Source organism: Saimiri boliviensis, chromosome 2 (assembly GCF_048565385.1).
Source record: "Saimiri boliviensis isolate mSaiBol1 chromosome 2, mSaiBol1.pri, whole genome shotgun sequence".
Taxonomy (NCBI): Eukaryota; Metazoa; Chordata; class Mammalia; order Primates; family Cebidae; genus Saimiri; species Saimiri boliviensis.
The window spans coordinates 28253988-28275882 of record NC_133450.1 but is presented as its reverse complement, the minus strand read 5'-3'; the positions used below and the strand labels follow the sequence as shown (position 1 = coordinate 28275882).

At 50.4% G+C, this 21895-nt stretch overlaps 1 protein-coding gene and 1 non-coding gene across 8 annotated transcripts in view; one reads left to right on the top strand and one right to left on the bottom strand.

Moving 5' to 3' along the window:
- Window positions 1-1134: 1134 nt before the first annotated feature.
- The window catches only part of JDP2 (Jun dimerization protein 2), a 45718-nt gene continuing 24957 nt past the window's right edge, over window positions 1135-21895 (top strand). Inside the window, exons 1-3 of one of the 7 annotated variants that reach the window (XM_074392962.1) lie at window positions 2111-2436; window positions 11468-11656; window positions 12035-12258. In XM_074392962.1, the coding sequence (XP_074249063.1) occupies window positions 11605-11656; window positions 12035-12258 (276 nt within the window). In that variant the 5' untranslated portion in view covers window positions 2111-2436; window positions 11468-11604. Of the gene's footprint in view, window positions 1183-1920; window positions 2055-2110; window positions 2437-2507; window positions 2788-7102; window positions 11657-12034; window positions 12259-21895 lie in introns of those variants that run through there. The other 6 variants (XM_074392963.1, XM_039469223.2, XM_039469222.2 and 3 more) reach the window with 6 other exon arrangements.
- Window positions 16648-16813, bottom strand: LOC120364169 (small Cajal body-specific RNA 1). Its single transcript, XR_005579511.1, has one exon.

Sequence of the window (21895 nt, the reverse complement as noted above, 5' to 3'; positions counted from 1 at the left end):
AGTCTCATGAGATTCACCTGGGATACCTGATGATCGCTCAATCTGCCCATTGGCCAGGGCTGGGTGTGTTCATCAGGACTTTCCTAGTTGTGACAGGAAACTTAAATTCAAACTGCCTTAGGCTGAGTCACTTGTCCGTCCCTGTCTAGCCAGGGTTAGATCAGCTCCATGAAGCCCCCAATGTCTGCATAAAGGACCCAGTTTATGGCTTCTCCCTCTAGCCACTCCTAGAGGCAGTGATTAAGTATAGAGGTTTAGTAGGGAGTATGTGGCTGGAAGGGAGGCCTTGAGTCTGTGGTCTTACAGCATCCTATATGAAACTGAAAAACATCCATATCATACAAATAACAGAGAAGACCCACTGAATATAATAGGGAGGTAGAGGGGACTAAAGACCTCCCAAGTCACCCTTGGTGCCACCCCTGTAACATATTTAATTCGCGGGGGAAGCAAAGGCCCAGTAGGACCTTTGCCACCGTCCAAAACAGGCCCTAGGGAGGGCCGAACCACACACCCTAATTATTAGTCCCTGCCCAGAGATCAGTTTAGTTTATCCAAAGCCCCAGCCGAAGACACACAAGTAGCATTGCCTCTGTTCCATGTTTTGTCCCATGTAAATGTCCAGATGCAAGTCTTGTGGGAGAAACATGATGAGTCAGTTTCACAGTCCCTGGCTTTGATGTCTATGCTGTAGTAAAGGTGTCGCTGGCCTTTCTGGGGTGGAGAATGATGTTCTTTCACAGACTATCAAATTACTGCTCATTTTCCAATGTATATTCTCTCAGGGCCTTGCTTGCTTCTTACCTGCCCACACCAGTGTTGCCAGGGAGATTGCTGGTGGCAAAGGTGAAAATGGTCAGGCAATGTCATTGGAACTTGGTCTGTCTCTCCTTCCATTAGCCCAGTTCTTTTACCCAGAAAAATTTCAGTGCACTGGAGAAATAAGGAGAATAAGATCTCATGCACTCACTCACATAGAAGAGACATGCATGCTTGAGTTTGCTCATTTGCACCCATCTGTCTCCAGTCTTGTTTCCTTCATTCTGAGCATCTGCACTCCAAGAAGGCATGAACTTTTTCTTTCACTTCCTTTCTTCTATGGGTGATGATCTGACATCACTCTGAGGAGGCTGAAAGTCGCTGAGTATAAAAATCGTCACTCCTATCCGGCTTAGGCAGAAGGTAGGGGGCTCGATGGGTACCCAGGAGCTCTGGAGGTGGGAGATGCCACCTAGGGAACCCCGTTCTACCTGAGGGCTCTGTGTCGCTGCCTTTGGAAGGCACCATGGATATCACTTTTCCTAAGGAGTCTCCACCATTTCCTCTCTAGGAGGATGGGAGGTGGGAGTGGGGTTGGCTATGGAAGTTGTAATGGGGAAGAAGGTCACCTGGGGTCTACTGAGGGCTAGGTCTGCTCACTGCTGTGTCCAGAGGGCACAGGAGAAGCCCGCTGGAGCAGGGCAGAAGGGTCCAACTGTGCCAAGGGTCTAACTGTGCTAGCCGCAGAGCAAGCTGCGGTCTCAGGCTGCAGCCCTAGCGGAGGGCAGGCTGGTGCGGCGAGCCGCCTAGGGGCCTAAGGGCGCTGGCGGGGGCCGGCGAGTAGGAGTAGGGGTCCTCAAATGCCTTCATCTCAGCCCATCCTTCTCCACCGAAACATAAAGCAGGTTGACGAGATCGCCTCCTCGCCCTCTCAGTCCTGAAGTGTCCAAGGATGAAATTATGCCGAAATGCTCCCTGTCTCTCTGCCGGGAAGCGCCGGGACTGAGGAACAGGGTCCACAAAGGCTGTGCGTGAAGGGGCTTCTGACTTGTCCCTCGGCCCCTGCGTCGCTTCGCTCTCCCAGGGCTGCGGCTGCTGCCTGGCGGGCGCACGCCGGGCGGCGGTGCGCGGGGGGTGCGCTTACATAACCGCTCGCCGCGTCCTGCTTTCTCGCGCGCTCCTGCACCGTGGGGTGGCGGAGCCGGGGGACTGGATGGAACCCCGGCCGCCCCCGCGGGGAGAGGAGCGCGAGCGGCCGCGGGAGGAGGGCGCCCGAGGCGGCGGGGGAGGTTAAGGTCAGTGGGTGTGAAGCGCCGGCTCCACACCCCCTCCTCCCCGGTCCCCTCCTTCCCTTCCTCTCCGTCCCCCTCTGACGTCTGGAGCTGGCAGCTCGGCCGGTTCCGCATTCCCGACCCCTCCCCGCCGCCCAGGGGCCGCTATATAGCCGGGGCTGATGCAACCCGTCCCGCCGCCCGCCACAGCCTGCGGGAGGGACGCTCGGCGGCCGCGACGGGGGGCGCTGGCGGCGGGGCTGGCGCCGCGGCGGCTCCCGGGCCGGGACGGGCCTGGGCACCGGGCGGAGCTCCGCGGCCGGGCGGTAGCGGCGCGGAGCGGGCACGGCGCCTGCAGCCGGGCCCCGGCCCCGGGGGCGCCGCCTCCGCCGGCAGCTTCTGCACGGTGGGTGCGAGGGCGCGCGTTGGGGCGCCGGGAGGGGCGGGGCGGGGCGCGGCGCGGGCACCTGGGACGGCCGCCCCCGCGCGGGCGGAGCGCGAGGAGCCCCAGCCCAGCCCCGCCGGGAGGCTCCCGCACGCAGCCCTGGGACCCCGAGCTTTCCCCGCGCGGGGCGCTGCAGCCGGGCCCCTCCCGCGAGGCGCCCGGTAGCCGGAGGCTTCCTTTTGGTTCCCGCCCCGGGACGGGAGGCTCCGTCCGCTCCCCGGGCAGCCGGGCGCTCCCTCCTTCTCCCTCCCGCGCTCTCCTCCCCCGTCCGTTTGCAAGGAGGTGCTCTCCTCGGGCGGCGGGGAAGGCGGGGTGAGTGGGGAGAAAACTGCCGGCGAAGACGGGCCGTGCGGGTGGAGATGGAGGGTGTAGGGCTAGGGAGGTGCGGGGCTGGGGTGGGGGTTCGATTGTGGAGGGATGACAAGGACCGGCTGGCAGGGAGGAAGCGCGACTCCCGGAGGACCAGGTCCCGGAGGCGGGTATTGAGAAGGGCTCGGGATTTCCATCCAATGAAGGCAGCTTCTCTCATGGCCATTGCTCTGGGGCTCTGGGCTGGGAGGGAATCTAAGGGTGACTGGGGTCCCCTTTGGGCTCTCCTAGCTCCCATGCCAGGTTATATAAGGAGGCAAGCAGGCTCCTGTAGGTAACCAGCCTCTCCCTTGCCCAGCCCAGCTTAAAAGGCTCTCCTCTGCTCCTCCCCTCAAAGGAGGTTGTCGAGAGGTAGGGGGGCAGTGGGTGGCTGGGAGGGAGGTGTGGGGGTGGGCTTTCTACCTGGATCCCTGGACCCTGGGGTGGCAGAGCCAGGCTTTGCCTGGGTCACTGGGAGGAGCAGGGAAGATGGAGAGGTTGGGGAAGATGGGAGGTCCTGGCTCTTTTGCAGGGATGGAGAGGCTAGCGGAAGGAGAAATCAACTGACCCCTTAGGTCATCTCCAGTTGCAAGATTGCTTGGCCTTTGCCCAGGGTGCTCCCCTCCCTATTGGCATCCAGGGCTTGGGGCTGTGGCCTGACCACATGTGCTGAGGGCAAATGTGCTCGGGTCTGTATCTCAGAAAGGGCTTGCAGCCTGCTTAGGCGTGTGTATCCAGACTTAAACCTTGGCGAACTCTCCCCAGGGTCTTAATTTGAGGAGCATCAGGAACTGGGAAGCTTTGAACCGTGTTTGGGTACCTTTGAGTCCAAATGTCCTTTAAGTCCTTGCTAGGAACTGCATTCACGTATCATCTCCCTTCCCCCCAACCTCCCTTCCCTGAGGGTTTTTAAAAAACACTTCCCATTGCTTTTACCTTTCCAGCAAATCTAGCTGCAGCTTGGATGGATGGCTTATCTTCCTTTGCAGGTTTCTAGGGGAGCGTTTAACCAGGTATCAGGTGTGAGCCTGGCTCTGATTTTATATAAACCTGAGGATCGAGGAAGAGAAGCAAGATCTAGTCTCATGCCTCTGGGTGGTTAAGGTTTTTGCCTTGTTTAGAGCAGGGAGGATGGATTTCTCAAAGATTCTTCTGTTCCCTACTACTTTGGCTTTGGTTCAGAGCTGCAGGCAGCTCCAGAATCTTCCTGAAGAGCTGGGTGCTGTGTGATCTGAAGGGCTGCAGGAAGTCCTCCGTGTGTAGCCCTCAGGCTTTTCTCCTAGGTTGGCTGCAGCCACCTCCAAGGAGATGTGTTGCAAAGTGGTGACAATGCCCCCCAGGAAGGGTTTGGATAAGGGTCTCCCCACTCACCTACTGCCTAACTTCTGCAGCTACCAGGGAATGCTCCTCATGACTCCCTGGGTCTGTTGTCATCTCCCTACCTGTTTGCAGGGTGTATGGGCATCTTTTCCAACCTGCAGAATCCTTGGCAGGAATAGGCTCTCCGGGCCTCGTTTGTCGTGGGCTACTGGTGTTGCAATGGCCTGTCTCTCTCCAGTGTGTTTCCAGCTCCACTCTGGAAAGAAAGGGGCCAAGGCTGACTCTAGGCCGGCCTGCTCTGTATTCATTCAGCCCCAGCTCAACTTGAGCAATCAGAGCCAGGGTTGAGGGCAAGCTACATTCTTTTCTGCCTTTCTGCTGCAGGATGCAGTTTGCTTTTTTTCCATACGAATGAATTATGTTTGAAACCGAAATGGGAGGAAGAGAAAAATGGAGTGAGTGTGTATGGGTATGTGTGTGTGCATGCCTATATAGGCAGGGGGAGAGCAGCAGGCACATTATTTTTCCATTTTCCTTTAATTAAGGCTCTGTGGAGGTGTGTTTGAAAACAGAGGGTCTCCTATGCCTTTGAGGAGGGTGAGAACACTGTTTTGGCTGCGTCCTGGGCCATATGCAGCATATGGTGGCCAATGAAACCGGGTCTGGCTCATTCTGTTGCTTGTCTTGGCAGTCGGTTCCGTGGCTTGTATTACCAGCTCTGGAACTTAGGGGCTGCCAAGCTCCATGTGCCTCTGTGTGTGTGTGTGTGTGTGTGTGTGCATTTATGTGCACACATGTTCGTGTGTGTGTGCGCGTGTGTGTGTGTGGTTTGGCCTCTCGGAACTCAGCAGAGACAAATGCCTTACCGACCCAGTCTTGGAATTTTCAGCCTGTGTTCCTTTACTTCTTGCTGGCTGTGGGAGGCCTGGCCAGAGCCCACCATTCTTTGTTGTTGTTTTTTAGTCCATTTTCTTGCTGTAGCCCACGGGATTTAGTTGGGGAGCTCCAATTGCAAAGCTTCAGCCGGCCAATGGCATTTGTTTTTAAAAGACCAGGGTGGTTATCACAACTTATGCGTGTGTCTGTGTTAGGTGTTATACTCTTAACCCCTGCCAGCCACCAAGGACCAGAGCTGGCATGAAGCAGGAAGGGGAAATAGAAAGCTTGTCCAGTGGCTGAATGTTCCCAGCTGCTTCTTGCTGCCTGGGCTAAGGATTCCTGGCAGAGATAATTTCATGTGTATTTATTGAGCACCTACATTAGGCAGAGGACAAAGCTCTGTTTATAGGCAAGGCCTTGGAAGCATTTCTCTGGTCTCTAGGGAAGAGAAGGAGTTCCCTGGGGGATGGTTCCAGGTTCCTCTATGGCTGGGATGGCTATGTAGGATCATGGCTACCAGAGTTCAGTGGCTTCTCCTGAACCCAGCTACCCCTCATTGTCTTCTTCTGAAGCAGTGCAGGGATGGACAGATTGAAGGATACAGAAGATGCTAGCTCTCTGCCTCGGAACAGGAATGGAAATCTAGCTCTTGATGGCACCTGGTTGCCAGTGTCTATGCAGCCATGATCTGGCCTGCAAGGTGAAGGAGACCGAGGAAACTGAGCCCAAGGGCAGGTGCTGGGCCCCGTTTCTACACCTTTGTACCCAACCCTGACCTGGCACACTTTGTTTCTATTCTTCAGTTAACTGCCAGGATGCAAGATGGCCCTGCCCCCTTGGGGTTTAGAGCTGGGAAGTGGGAGAGCAGAGAGTCCTCTGGGGAGAATCGTTTCATGGCTGCAGGAAAGAGAGACTAGTCCAGAAGAGACCTTGAGGGGTCATCTGGCACTAGTGCCCCTCCAGGAAGGAAGGCCCTGGTGGCCACGCTGATTTCACACTCACTGCGTGCAGGCACTGCTCCAGGTACTTTCCAAGTATTAACTAATTTAATCCTCTTGACAGCCATACAGGGCAAATAACATTGTTATTCTTACTTTACAGCTGAGGAAAGGGAGGCACGGAGAGATTAGGGAACTTGCCCAAGGGTACACAGCTAGGAAGGGGCAGAACTAGGATTCACACTCAGATCGTCTGGCTCCCGAACCGCCACTCTTACCCCACCTTCCTCGTGGTCTGCAGAGCTGGGACCATCTGAAGAGGGCCTTTTGCTGCTTGACTTCACTCTCAGTCTTGGGGCCTTCCCCATTGTCTTGCCTCTCGCCTTCTGGATCCCTCAACTTTTGGAAGCTGCTTGACCTACATCATTGGGATTCCAAGAGAGAGGTTATCCTGGGTGACTCCTTAGCTCCAAGAAGAGGCTGGGTGGTTGATTCTCCAAGATTCATGGTAACAGGCGCTATGCGCCATGATCACTGGCCTGCCACCTTTCTGCCCTTCTCTGTGGACTCCTGGCCTCGGCATCCTGTTCTCTCCTGGGAATGCAAGAGCCCACTTCTCTTGTTGAGTCTCAGTTGCCATTGCCCATGCCCTGCCCTCGACTTCCAACCCCTCCTTTCTCATGGGGCTTGCCCCTGTAAACTCCCCTCTTCCTTGACTTGTCACTGTCACCTCCACGTTCTCTTGGTGCCAAGCCTTGGCCCTTAGGCCGTCTGCACCCATGTGCATACCCATTCCTATTCCTGATGGCGGCCCAAGCCAGCTGCTGGCCTGGAGGGGAGCTGACCTTCTCGAAGAGGCCCAGGGCTTTTATAGCCTCCTTTACAGTTTTGTTTCTACGGACAGGAAGTTCATGGTGCAGACGCTAAGTTTCCCTTAACCTGTCTCTTTTTATCTACCTGTCTTTGCCATTCTGGATGAAAATGCTGAATATTGGGCACTTTCTAACAAGAACAGCCCTAGTAAATTTGACGCATAAAACAAGACTGTTATTTGTTTATAGACACTCCCCTTAAAAAAGATTTAAGGTATTAGGTTGGTGCAAAAGTAATCTCAGTGTTTGCCATTGACCAGAATGGCAAAAACCACGATTACTTTTGCACCAACCTAATCTCTTACAGATTTATAAACAAAAAATGAGAGAAGAAAACAAGAGGAGAAGCTTAATAAGTTACCTTTAGCTTTTCTTTTGGCTGAAATGTCTCTTCATGTTAATATCTCCCAGGAGGGTCTATTTTCTAGACTTGAAATGTTTTATGGCTTTTCTTCTTCGGCTTGAATAACGCAGTGCCCTAACTGTGTGCCCGCAGGCCACTGAGGAAGAGTAGAGAGTACAGCTACCAGACTTTTTTTTTTTTCAAGTTCTTTCCTCTTGGATACATCTGGTCCCCATTTTCTTCTAGCTGGCTTTCAGGGAGCTGCCTCATAATCTTAGGATCAGCAACAGCTTAGGGTTCACTGCGACCTTCTGAACCTCACCTGTCTGATTCATGCCTTGCTAGTCAATCTGCATCTTGGATTTGTGCTGCACCCAGCTTTCCTTCATTGGCTGGCTTCCAACTTATTCCTGGTCAGTGTCCCGCATTGCCAAAGTCTTCCTGGATGCCAGGCCTGTATATTGAGGCACAGGCCCCATTTCCCAATGTTGGTGTTCTGCTACCAAATAGAGCTTGCTCCTTACTTACGCCTCCTAGTTACTCCTGGAGACACCGAGGGTGTTTATGTGCCTTTCAGACCTCCTGGGCCCTCAAGGGAAAAAAACTGGTTTGTTCTCCTGAAGCTTTTAGTGCTTACTTCTTCTTTTCCTACTAAATTGTTTCCGTCTGGAACAACAAGTGTGGGAGATGATTTCACCTCTTGTCATCTTTCCTAGTCTTCCTTGAAGTGGGTAAGTTCCTTCTGGCTGTTACTTGTTCCTTGCTGCTGCCACCTCCACTGCCCCCTTCCCCCCTTTTATAGATCCCTAAATCACATCAATTTGTTTTATTTTTCAAATCACTAAAGTTGCCTTTCCACCCTAGATCGTCAGCCAGCTCTTTGCAGTTAATGAGAATCCAATTATGAAAGGCAGCTGCTCAGTTCCTCCATCTCTGCCCCCCCCCCACCAACCCCCAGAGATGTTTAGGATGACTTCTCGCTGGTGAATGTCAGCTGCTGTGGTTGTCTCCTAGGAATGGCATGGCTGAGGGCTTTGTGGTTTGTATCTGAGCAGTTAGGGGCTCTTTTGCAGGGAGAGGAAAGAGAAGGGATCTTTGCTTCTACAAAGGAAAGACTAGTGCCTTGTCTCCCGGGTGAGGCTTGTCATTGGGATGGATTCACAGGGGAGCAGGAATGGCAAATTTATAGGGCCACTGCTCCCAGGGGGTGGCCACCCCTTCAGGGGGGTTCCACAGTAGCAGAAAATTCATTAGATTTTGGGATCATTTGTTAGTGTCTCATTTATACCATCTGTATGAGAATAAACAGAAGCTGCAGGCAGAGCCTATCATTCCTGGAACAGAACGGGGTCTGGCTTCCATCTCCCAGAGATGGAAGGCTTAGGCAGGGAAATACACAGAAGCCTCTGGAGTGTTCTTCTTGGGGTCTACTGTGGGAATGAATGACTTGGAGGTGAAATCACCAACCTGATAATGAGCATCTAAGCTTCCAGAGATGGATTCCTACTGCATTTGCCGAATTTTGCTCTGCCGTGAATTTGCTGTCATTTGTTCATTCTTTATTCACTTATTTCTTACTTCAACAAGTATTATTGATGACCTTTTCTGCACCAGAAATGCTAAGCACTGGGGTCACCAGGGCAACAACCAGCCATGACTGCTGCTTACCACCTGGAATCACGACACTGCTGGCCACGTGGCCACGCGGTTTGTTCCAGGCACAGTTGTGCTTCGAGGAATAGGTCTTCCTGCTGGCGCCTTCCCTGTTCTCCCTAGAGGAGGGGCGGGGGAGACATGCAGCTCATCCACAGGGCCCTGAAGCAGCCTCCCAGCATGGCAGGCTGCAGCTCTCTCTGCATTGCAGATTCCATTCCAGAGGGTGGAGAGAGGGCTCTCTTGCTGCCACTGGGCTCCAGTCCAGCTCAGAGTTGGGGGATCTGAAGACACTGAACACCCACATATGAGAGGTCCCAGGGGCTATTTCTATGTCTGGGCTCCCATACAGGCTACCATGGAGTTATTCAGGGAACTTCTTAAACCTGGATCTCCAGGGCAGGTGGAGGGTCCTCTGTGTAAGACAATGACCCTCTACTATGGGCTGGTGTCTGAAAGCCCACCATGAGAAAGTCATTCCTTCTGCTGAAGGCATCATTACCTCCTGGACCCCAGGAAGGGAAACAATAAGAGCAGGGTGAGACAGCTTTGGCCTAAAACTCTGGGACCAGGAGTTGAGCCCTGGCTCTGATCCTCTTCAGCTGTGTGACCTTGGAGAGGCCATTTAGCCTCTCTGAGCTTTAGTTTCCTCCTGTCAAAATGAGGATGTGGTTTAGATGAGCACAGGGCCTCCTTCAGCTCTAAGACTGTAACTCAATTTGATTGAGTCTCAGATCCTTTTCTGATGGTCCAGGGGACACTGGGTGAAGGAGGGAGAGAAAGGATGTAAGCGGGAAGGGTGCTAAGAGGATTGCGTATGGGAGGTACAGTAGGCAGAGCACAGACGGAGGGGCACAGGAGCATAGATAGGCAGAGCCCTCCACATGAAAATGTTGGGGCAAGCCAGGAAGCTATGGGCAGATGGCTTTATGGCAGACGCAGCAGGTGTGTTGCGGATGAAATGGCAGGCTCACTTCCCATTCCCAGGCACCTTGCTTTAGACACCCTGCTGTAGACAAAGTGATGACCAGTGGAAGCCTTTGTGCTTGACGGTGCAAATTACTCACGTGTTTCCTCTTAGAGAAGTAGAACTTATTGGGAAATAGACTCTGGACTTGGACAGGGAACCAAATTTCACCTTCAAAAGTGAAATGGAGATGGAGAATATGGCTTGCGCTCATGGCCAGAACAGATTCACGACTGCCCCTCTCTGGAATGATCTACACCTGCGAAGCTGAATAGGGGCAGATGGTTCTGGGTCACCCTCCAAGGCCACTCCTGCAGGAGACAGCCTAAGAACCATGTGGCCATCTGAGTACATTAACTGCCCGACAGAGAAGCATTGTCTGATGGATATCAGATCTTCCCTCTTCTGCCAAATGCATCTCTCTCTATGGGAAGAGACAGGTAAAGATGGAAGGATAGGCCAAAGATTTTCCCTCAGGAGTTCTAAGCCAGTGAGGATTTTGATTTTATGGCCCTGGGCAGAAAGGTGAGAAGAGGAAGAAATGATTTCCTTTACAGGACTAGAATCCAAGAGAAGTTTTGTACTAATGTGCTACTTACTTATTATTATTATTTTTGAGACAGAGTTTTGCTCTTGTCACCCAGGCTGGAGTGCAATGGTGCAATCTTAGCTCACTGCAACCTCTGCCTCCTGGGCAGGAGAATCCAAGCGATTCTCCTGCCTCAGCCTCTCGAGTAGCTAGGATTACAGGCATGCACCACCATACCTGGCTAATTTTTGTGTTTTTTAGTAAAGAAGGGGTTTCACCATGTTGGCCAGGCTGGTCTCGAACTCCTGACCTCAAGTGATGTGCCCACCTTGGCCTCCCAAAGTACTGGGATTATAGGCCTGAGCAACTGAGCCTGGCTTTAACATGCTACTTAAAAGGCTGCTTCAAAGCTAAGACTGTGCATGTCTGACCTCCATATTCCTAGTGTCTGCTGGCTCATAGTACGTGGTCAGTAACTGGATGGATGGGTGGGGAGAAGGAGCCCTTTAAGGAACTGACTTTATTGGCAGACCAGCTTTCTTTACTGCCATCTGTGTCTTGAAGTGACCATTTCTTTACCCATGAGCTTCCCCCAATAAAGGGAGGAAGCATTCCCTTGGTGTTGACCTGCCTAATTTACATCCTTCTTCCATGTCTGAATGTCTTCCCATGTGTACCTTTTGGGTCTGGCAGAACCAGAATTTGTGTTTGCTCTGAGAATGAAGAGACCATGGAGGTGGCCGGGCGTGGTGGCTCACACCTGTAATCCCAGCATGTTGGGAGGCAGATCACTTGAGGTCAGGAGTTCGAAACCAGCCTGGCCAACATGGTGAAACCTCATATCTGCTAAAAATACCAAAATTATCTGGGCGTGGTGACAGGTGCCTATAATCCCATCTACTCGAGAGGCTGAGGTAGGAGAACTGCTTGAACCTGGGAGACGGAGTTTACAGTGAGCGGAGATTGTGCCACTGCACTCCAGCCTGGGGAAAAAAACCAAAGAGACCAGGGAGGAATTTTCTGGTACTGGGTTCCACAGGGAAAGGACATGCTAATTAATGCCCCCGGCTTTGCCTCAGTCTCTTTCTCGTAGGTATCTCACACACTCACCTTTAACTTTGATTGGTTTCATCTCCTATTCAGGGTGTCTTAACAAGTATGCAGAATAGGATGTGTGATTGGAGGGGAGGCACCATGCCAGACCAAAAATAGCTTCCTCTGAAACAGGTGCAAAGGTGCTTGAGGTTCCGCTGTTATAATTCCCTCTCTTCAGAGACTGCATGCTGCCGTTTACATCCCAGCTCCACCAATTTGAACTGTGTACAACCTCGAGTGAGTTATCGTTTTAAGCTTGGCTACTTCCTCTGTGTGATGACCTCTGATCCAGCCTAATAGGGCTGGCGGCAGGATTACCGTGGGGCTGGTACATAGCACATGCTGAATACATGTTGCCGACGACTGGGTTAAACATTGCCTGCAAAATAAAGGCAGACACTCCTGGCAGTGCCAAGGGTGACCTTGTTGTGAGTGCATTGAGCAACTTTTCCTCTATAACAGGAAGGACTTCACGGCAGGAAAAGCAGCTGGGTGGGAAAGGGATTCAGGAGAACACTGGTGAAAAAAGCGACAGTCATGGCAAGATGAGGGGCGGGAGTCCCCCTGGAGCCTCTAACCTGGCTGACTGGCCTGCTCTTTTCCTGCCCACTCCAGGTTGGCCTGCCGCTCCTCCTGCTATGATGCCTGGGCAGATCCCGGACCCTTCGGTGACTGCAGGCTCCCTGCCAGGGCTTGGCCCCCTGACTGGACTCCCCAGCTCAGCCCTGACTGCAGAGGAGCTGAAATACGCTGACATCCGCAACCTCGGGGCCATGATCGCACCCTTGCACTTCCTGGAGATGAAACTGGGCAAGAGGCCCCAGCCCGTGAAAAGTGAGGTGAGCGAGTCTCGTTACCCCTGGCAGATTCCAGGTCTGGCCCTAAACCCACCATGGGACCTTAACCTTAATGGTCAAAGTGTGGTCTGAGGACCAGTAGCGTCCATACCATCCTGGGGCTTATCAGAAAAACAGAATCTCAGGCCTCACCCCGGGCCTTCTGAATCAGAATCTGCATCTCAACAAGATCCCCCAGGGATTCATGGACATATTAACGCTTGAGAAGCACTGGGCCAAGGGAGGATGTTCAACCTGTCTCTGGTTCTCCAAGGGGCAGGGGAAGAGTGATAATAATAGTAATAAATAGCAATATCTCGGCCATCTCTCTGCGGTGGTGGGAGGATGGGGGGAAATGGGAATGTGGACATGTTTTAAAAAGTAGACAAGAGAATGTCAATATTAGGTTATCTTTTAAAATTGTTATCATTACTTAGATCATGGCCTCCACCCCTCTTGGCCCTTTCTGCAGCTGAACCAGGGAAATTGGAGGAAGAGTATAGTATGACCTCGCTTCCCAAGCAGTTGCCAGAGCTGAGCATGGCCTCAGTCAGCCAGCAGCATCTGCCTTAGATGGCATTTGCCAGGGACCCACATGTGGAGCACCCACACGTGGCATTTGCAAAGGACCCCTCCTCGGGTCCCTTGCACCTGCAGCTCTCATGAGCCCTTTTCTCGGGGCACTGGTGAGCAGCGGAAGTCCCGGCATGGCCAAGGATCCGTGCTGGGCATGTTCCTGGTCACTTGCCCAGGTCTGGCCGTTTGTCCGAAGGCCTGCTCCAGCAAGGTTCCAGCAGGGCCGCTTCTTCAGAGGCCTGCTGGAGTAGCTGCCCCCTGGAAAGGAGAAGGAGCCAGTGGTGGGAGGTGGGGAAGAGGCTGGGACTGGGAGGGTATGGAAAACAGCTGAGCATCTGGGAATGGCGGCTGTGCCTGGAGGGAGGGTTCACAGGCGAAGGTGAGCCTGGGCAGACTGGGAGGGCTGAAGTGCTGGCCGTGCTGGAGAGAGAGCCTTCTGCCTGGAGGAGGGTGTCTGGGTATCCGCAGGGGAGCGCTGGGATAGTAGCAGCCATTTCTCCGCTCCCCTTCTCCTGACAGGTGCCAAAAAACTGCAGAGGACTATTGGGGACTTGGCCATGGTGGCAGACTGGCCGTTTGCGGGCTGGACCTGGCTCTCAGGTGTATTTTGTTTGGCCAGCTCCGTGTTTTTTAAAAAATGCAAACCCACATTTCACTTAAAAAATTTTGATCAAAAAATGGGAAGATCCCTTCACCCACTGCCCTGTTCCAGCGTGGTAATGGCTAAGTGGGGTGGACAGAGGCACGTCACTGCTTCCTCACTCCAGTGGGGCACAGGCCTCTGCACCTCCCTGTTACTCTTGATCCTGCTTATATTGTTGGTTTTGCTTCTGCTACTACCATCTGCCTTCATTTTCGTCTACTGCCTGGTCCCTGTAGCCATTTGTGCTCAAGACGAGTGAATGAGGTCCGTCATAGGTGCCTACTGAAGACTGGATTAGAAGACGCGAGTTGACTGTGATTCTATTCTTGTGAATTGATCTTGTAAACCAAAGGGTTGTCGGAGCCCTTCCCGGCTTATTTAGTATTCTGTCTTCATGATGGAGGGTCCTTGCCTTTTGGCCCTCTGCTCCTCACCTTCCCAGGTCTGTGACTTGAAAGCATCTGTTTCTGGGTCATTCCACAGTGAAATTGCCATTTAGCGCCAGTAGCTGAGCAGTTTCATGGGGGCACTAAGGCTGTGTGTGGGTTGATGAGGAGCCAGGTGTCTTGGGCAGAGGTGGCCGAGCTGGGACTCACCTGGGGGGCTGAGTTACTGCCTCTCTCCTCTGCAAAAGGCACTGGAGGAACTCTTTCCCTTTTTTTGGAAAAGCCACTTTTATTTGGGTTGGGTATTTTTACATTTTACAGCCACCCCCAAATTAGTGGCATCTGCCCTGTACCCAACAGTGATGCGCTGTCCTCACACGTACCCACAGACGTGCACCATCCAGGCCACGAAAATAACAAGCCATTTTTAGGGCATATTTGCATGTCCTCTTCCTCGCTGTCAGACTGCAGTGCTATGGGGGCGAAGAGGCAGATGGAGCTGCGAGATTGTACCGATGGAGAGGGATACCAGCCCTGCACTGCGAACCGACCTCCAAATGCTTCCTAGGTCAGACCCCAGGGGCGGGGAGAGCTAATTCTTGGAGTAACTAAAACCTAAAGAGGGTGGGGAACTTGCAGCTGAAGAATCTATGGTCCAAAGATTTATTTGCATATGGCAAACCGCCTTGAGTGGCTTTTCTTACCGGCATTTTGGACTAGCAAAAGTTTCTTGAATAATAATCAGATACTAGCTCATTAAATATTTAATATGTACCAGGCCCTGCGCAAAGTGTTTAACATGCATGACTTCATTCATTCCTTATTCAGTCCTGGAGTCAAGGTTATCCCCATATTGGAGAAGAATTTGAGGTTTAGGGAAGGGATTCCATCACTCAGGCCCACACTGCTGTGCTGTGATAGCGCTGGAGCCTGGTGTGGTGGACGATGCGGCCATTACAGCCAGGTCTCATTTGTGCAGAGCTAAGTCCTAGGCACAGTACTAGCCTCTCTTTGTGAAGTACCTTGTTTACCCTGCACAAGTACCCTCTGAAGTAATTAGTGTTGTTGCGGTCATACCCACATTACAGATGAGATCAACAAGGCTGAGGGAGGTTTGAGGTCACTAGCTGGGAAATGAGCTCAGGCAGTCTGCCTTGAGCCCGAGCTTTAACCACGTGCTGTGCGGCCTCCCATACCTCTACACCCCTTCCCAGCTTCTAACCAGAGCTCGGTTGCGCTGGGGAGGCTGGATGAACCTGGCCCCAGAATATTTAATCATCTCGATGACATTGCCCAATGAGTGCTGAACCCTGCAGTTCTGCAGCCTCATTGTCTCCTAGCCGAGAGAGAGAGACAGAGAGAGAGAGAGACAGAGAGAGAGAGAGAGTGTGAGCGAGCGTGCACACCAGCTGAGCCGCTGTGTAGGCAGCTCTGTCAGAACTGGCTCTCGGACTGTTCGCCTTGCAGGGGTTAGCAGTCACCTGGGCCGTGTCCAAATGCACGGAGCAATTCAGTAAAAGAAAATGGGAGGAATTAAGTTCAACGGCAGGTTTTGTGAATTCTAAAGTGCTTTGTGCTGATGTCATTATTATTATATGGTCGACTCATGACGTTCAATTGTTTTGGTGCCAACTGCTTGCCTGCAGTCTGTGTGTTCAAGCCATGTTCCTTAAGCACCTGCTATGTGCTGAGCACTGCACCAGGCACTGGGAGCCCAGCTGCAGACCAAGCCTTACATCTCTCGGCACTGGATATTGCAGTGAGGGCATCACGATATATAAGGTCAGGTAGTGGCCAGGACCATGAAGAAAAATTAAGCAGACTAAGGGCGTGGCGGTGGCAAGACTGCTCACTTTGATGGTTGGCCAGGGACTCTGGGAATGTTATTTCCTGGGTTATGGGATTTTTAGAGCTGTTGCTTCTTTCTCGCCTCTTTCTCCTTTCTTTTCTTGTATTCCCTTTCAGAACAGCTTTGCTCTCTGGCTTTCCCCGGAGATTTCTTTCCTTGACTTTTCCTCTGTAGCCCCTCTCAGCTGGATTCCTCCACCAACCAGTCCCGATTGGCCTGCAGATCTTGGCCCTTCCCAGGTCATCTCCCAGTTAGCTGTGGTTATGGTGGCCACACCCTGTCTCTGGGTCTGGAATGCATTTTCAGTTGGGAGGGGAGCGAGGCCCGAAGCCCCACCCTTGCGTACACGCATACACACCAAACACTTACTGATCAACCTGCTACCGGACCCCTCACCTTCTGGCTACCTCTCAGTGCTCCAGAAGGGACTCAGGAGTTCAAGGAAGGCTAAACTGGACGACCTTTCAGGAAAGAGGCTGCAAACTGTCATTCCGGGGGCGGGAGTCGGCCTACAGATGAATCTTGTTCACAGGGTGGTTTTCTTTTCCTTTCTTTTTTAACAAAATCACAGTGTGGTTTTCTTTTTCTTTTTTAAAAAATTGAATGAATTGCTATATTTAAAAGCCAGGAAGTGTGGACTCTCTGACTTCTTTAAAAAAACCAGAATATCTAGCCACTTCAGGCCACACCCTTATATGCAGCAAGAGGTTGGAGCTGGGGAGCAGATGCCTGCTGTAGTGTGTACAGTCTTGGGTTCACTGCAGTCCCCTCGCTGATGTCCTGTCTGCAGCCCACTTCACACTGCCTGTATTGCTGGCCTGATTTCGAGTCTGTGTCCCATGTTTAGGTGCCACAGACCTTTGCTTGTTGGCTTGAACATTATTAGCTGTGTCAACTCAGCAAGTTGCTCAAACTTTTTTTTTTTTTCTTCACTATCCAGTTGTGCCTCTGAGTTATAACTCAGAATGCATCCTTATACACTGGGCTTAAAAGACTCATCATTTTTGTTTTACTATTGCACTTCTTGAACCCAGCTATCACAACACATCACAAGCCTTTGACACAAGGCTAGGATGTAGATAGCTCGGTTAGTATCAAGTGCTGGTCGCTTAAGCTTTCTATCCCTTGATTGCTGTATCTCCCAATTCTCATCTCCAGCTAATCGTTTCATTAGGTTTTTCTATGTCTGAATTTGACTTCAGGCAGAAAAAAAAGAAAATACAACAAAAATCAAACCAACCATTCCCAAACTTGGCTGGTCATCAAAACACCTTGGGAAACTTTTTAACATAGATTTCCAGACCCCACCCTGGGCTGATGGAATCAGAATCTCGGAGGATAGAGTCTTGGGAATCAGTACAGCTAATAGGCCTAGAGATGACTCAGCTACTTTTGGGAACGTGACTAAACGGTTTCTTCCGATCCTTGTCAGGGAGCTTTCTGAGGGTGTCACCCTAAGAAATTGGTGTGTATCACTGTGGACTGCTCTTTCTAACTTAGGGCAGTTCCCTGTGTATATTCCACCTGAGGGCTGGATCTGTGTCCTCATCCGTTTCAGAGCTGGAGAGGAGACTTGACTGTCTGTGGATTTCACATTGGCGATTTCCCATCTTCTCCAGGGCCCCTGGAGAACATTGAGAGGGTTTTCCCCTTTGGATGAAGTGTGAATAGGAATCCATGGACCATAGAGCAGCCTTGGAAGCCATGTTCACTCAGCCCCAGGTGGTCTTCCCAGACTTTGTTCATAACAGAGACCAAGACGTGCATCCATGTTTAGCCTGAGCAGAAAAAGTTGCCCCAAACCAGCTGATGTGCTGGGTAAATGTTGGCCTAAGCACGCCTGTGTTTTTAGTGATTTGAAACGTAAAGGCAGCCCACTGACATTTTTTAGCAAGCTTTGCATAATTGGTTTTTAATTGTGGCTCTCTGGAATAGCATTGGCCTTCTTCCCCCTGACTCAGATGCTTTTTTTGTCTCATACTTGTTTGGCAGAGAGGTCCAATCTGTCCTCTCTTGGAACAGAATCTCCCAACTCATCTTTGAAATCTGTAATTTCCACTTTAGTTCCATTACTTTGTTAGCACATTTTTGAAAGCTGTTAGCTTAAAAAAAATTAAATTTGAGGGAGAATGAGTGATAGTTAAAGGCAGCTAGGAGTGTGTTTAACATTGGCCCTGTGGTGTTGAGTCTTACTTGATACTATATCCAGAGCGTTCACAAGGGTTCTGAAGCTTTTCTTTAAAATCAGAGGTTGGTCACACCCACTGTTATCCTAACACAAGGTCCCTTGGAGAGGTGGTGGTGAGGACGTGGCTGGATCTCTATGTCCTTAGCAGCAATCACACACCTCTGAAAAGCTCAGGAAGTCTTATGGCTTCTTAGGTTTTCTATTAATGTCTTAAAGTGAGGATAATAATACCTCCCTATTAGTGTTGTTATGATTTTTTTTTTTTTTTTTTTGAGACAGATTTTCACTCTGTTGCCCAGGCTGGAGTGTAGTGGCATGATATTGATTCACTGCAGCCTTGATCTCCTGAGCTCAAGAAATCCTGCTGCCTCAGCCTCCCCAAGTAGCTGGGGCGACAGGCACGTGTCGCCATGCCTGGTGACAAAAAAATTTTTTGTATTTTTTGTAGAGATAGGGGTTTTGCCATGTTGCCCAGGCTGTTTGTGGACGCCTGGGCTCAAGCAATCCTCCCACCTCAGCCTCTCAAAGTACGGAGATTACAGGTGTGAGCCTTGCTGTTGCTATGATAAGTAAATGAACTAATGCCGCGAAAGGTTTCACATGATGCCTGGCACTTAACAAGACACAGATCTAAGGTAGGCTTGTGGCTCGCTTTTCAAATGTGTTGATCATGCAAGGTAGTTTTTATAATTGAATCAAAAACCTGTTTCTTGGGCTTTTATTGACTCGAGGGTGTTTTGCCCTCAGAAATGGTGGGTGGTCTGAGTGGTTTGGAGGTGCCTAGGTGTTGTGGGAGCAGGGTACCATCCAGGCCTCCTAACCAGAGAAGCTGCTTCTGGGGCGTGGGAAGAGCTCCGGGCTTGGGTGCAAGTTCTGGGTTCCAAGTCTGGCTCTCTTGCTCATTCCCAGCGTGACCTTGGGAAAGTCAGCTCGTTTCCTCATCTGTAACAGGAGGAAACCCAAACTAACCTTTCCAATGTGGTGCAGTTTCCTACACATATTCCACGCAGCGACTGGATCCGGGTCTTCGTCATAGAGTTTCACCCTGAAGATGAAGTGAGGTGCTGTGTGAAAGATGACCTTGACTGCAGTTCAGTGTGTCCATAAATTGCCCTTGTTAGAGGCTGAGTCCATGTGTAGTGAAGCACCTGTTCTGACAGCACTGACCTTTCTAAAGTGTAAGCCTGGGCTTCAGGGAAGCAAGCACGCTTTCCTGTTTCTGGTTGTTTATACAGTTTAGATGCAGCTGGAGTTTTAGTTTTCATCACAAACCATAAATGAGAAGGCTCTTCAAGCCTCTGTTTTCCCCTAAGCTGCCTTCTGTGACCCCTTATCTTGTTTCCCGTGGTGTTAAAGTCATTGTTGGATTCCCATCAACCATCGATTTTTTAGCAGCCCTAAGAAGGGCTGTCAACTCTACTGTCAATGCTACCATTTTACTTTGATGTTCCCAGATCTGCTGGCAACATAGACTCAGAGTTGGGACACTGAGCCCTCTCGTGGGTGCGGCTTATCTGGCTGAATAATTGGGAAGCCATTTAAATGTCTCTTTCTTCTACTGTGCCTAAAAGGTTCTACTGGCCTGAGGTTGGAGCATGGAGATCTAGAGGAACTGATGGGTGGATTCAGGAGGGACGTGAAAGTGCTGGGAGGGAGGGGCCTGCCCCTCCTCTGGGTTTAGCCACCCCTCAAGATTGTGTACAACCTTCCATATGCTGGGGCTCACTGACTGTGCTCTGTTCTGTGGCCGCAGGGTCCCTCTTTGCTGACCGTAGTGCACGCGTATGCTCTGACAAACTCCTCCGTGGTTTGCCCCGTTAGCCCTCCCTACCCGCTGCCAGCTCCCCAGGCCCCGTGAATAAAAACTCTTGCCTTTTTGGAGGCAATGTAGCAAAGCAGGACTGCTACACTGGAATAGTTTGGCTTTGGAGAGTTCACTAGATGTTTGAAATTCAATTTCGTCCCTTGTAAAAATAGGGGGAATAGACCCCTACCTAGTATCATAGACATAAATTATCTCAAAATGGATCAAATACTTTAAGAGTGAAAACTGGAAAACTCTTAGAAGAAAACTGCCATAAATCTTTGTGACCTTGGATTAGGCAGTCGTTTCTTAGATATTGCACCAAAAGTAAAAGCAACGAAATAAAAAATAAATTGTACATCATCAGAATTTTAAACTTTGGTACTTCAAAGGACACAAAGTAAAAAGACAATCCACAGAAGGAGAGAAAATTTTTGCAAATCATAGATCTAATAAGGGACTTGTATCTGGAGTATATAAAGAATGATTACAGGCCGGGCGCGGTGGCTCAAGCCTGTAATCTCAGCACTTTGGGAGGCTGAGGCGGGTGGATCACGAGGTCGAGAGATCGAGACCATCCTGGTCAACATGGTGAAACCCCGTCTCTACTAAAAATACAAAAAATTAGCTGGGCATGGTGGCGCGTGCCTGTAATCCCAGCTACTCAGGAGGCTGAGGCAGGAGAATTGCCTGAACCCAGGAGGCGGAGGTTGTGGTGAGCCGAGATCGCGCCATTGCACTCCAGCCTGGGTAACAAGAGCGAAACTCCGTCTCAAAAAAAAAAAAAAAAAAAAAAAAAGAATAATTACAGCTCAATAATAAGACAAATAACCCAGTAGGAAATTGGGCAAAGGGTTTCAATATGCATTTCTCCAAAGAAAGAATATAAATGATGAATAAGCACATGAAAAAATGCTCAACATCATAGCCATCAAGGAAATACAAGTCAAAACCACAACGAGATAGTACTTTGTACCCACTAGGACGACTTTAATGAAAAAAGAGAGATAATAACAAGTATGGGTGAGAATGTGGAGAAGCTTCCATCATGAATTGATCGTGGGAATGTAAAATGATGTAGCCACTTTGGAAAACAGTCTGGCAGTTTCTCAAAGGGCTAAACAGAGTTCCCATGTGATCCATCAATTTCACTCACACATATATACCCGACAGAAAGGAAAACATGTCTACACAAAAACATACGTGAGTGTTTATAGCAGCATTATTCACAATAGCTCCAAAGTGGAAGCAGCTCCAATGCCCCTCAATTGGTGTATGAATAAATGAAATGTGGTCTATCTGTACAATGGATTATTATTTAGCCATAAAAAGGAATGAAGAACTGATACATACTGTAATATGGATGAACCTTGAAAACATTATGCTGGGTAAAAGAAGCCAACCGCAACAGACCACATATTGTGTGGTTCCATTTAGATTAATTGTCCAGAATAGGCAAATCCTTAGAGATGGGAAGCAGAGCCAGTACCGTGGTTGCCTAGGGGTGGGGAGATGGGAGGAGTGGGGAGTGATGGCCAAGGGATATGGAGTTTCTTTTGGCGGTGATGAAAATGTTCTAAAATTGATTGTAGCGATAGTTGCACAACTCTGGATATGATACAAGCTAGTAAATTGTATACTTTAATGGACAAATTGTATGTTATATGTGAATTTTATCTCAATACAGCTCTTTTAAAAATGGAGAATAATAATATCTGCCTTACAGGTTTGTGGGGAGGCTGGAAAGGGATAATGTATGCAAATCTCCCAGTGTGTAGCAACGTTCCAGAATTAGTAGTTAGGGTTATTAAAACCCCCTTTTAGGCCAGCAGCAGTGAAGAAACCTTTTTTCCTTTTCATTGCTAGTAACTATCCAGAAGCAGGGAGAGCAATCTGACAGGATTTCATCTAGAACTAGGGAGGATATATGATATAGAACAGCAGTTTCCAACTCTGGCTACTGATTAGAATTCCCCCAAAAAGTCTTTCAAAAATATTGATCCTAATTCAGTTGGTCCGAGTGGGGCTGGTAGGTGTTTAAACTGTAGACATTAGCTGAAAATCCTGGTCATCCAGGTAAGAAACGAGCCCAGGTCTTTGAAGGAGCTAGGGCATCTGTGTTCAGGACAGAAGTCATATGCGAACAATGCACTTTAGAGTTTGCAAATTTCTTTTGGAGGGATCATCTCCAATC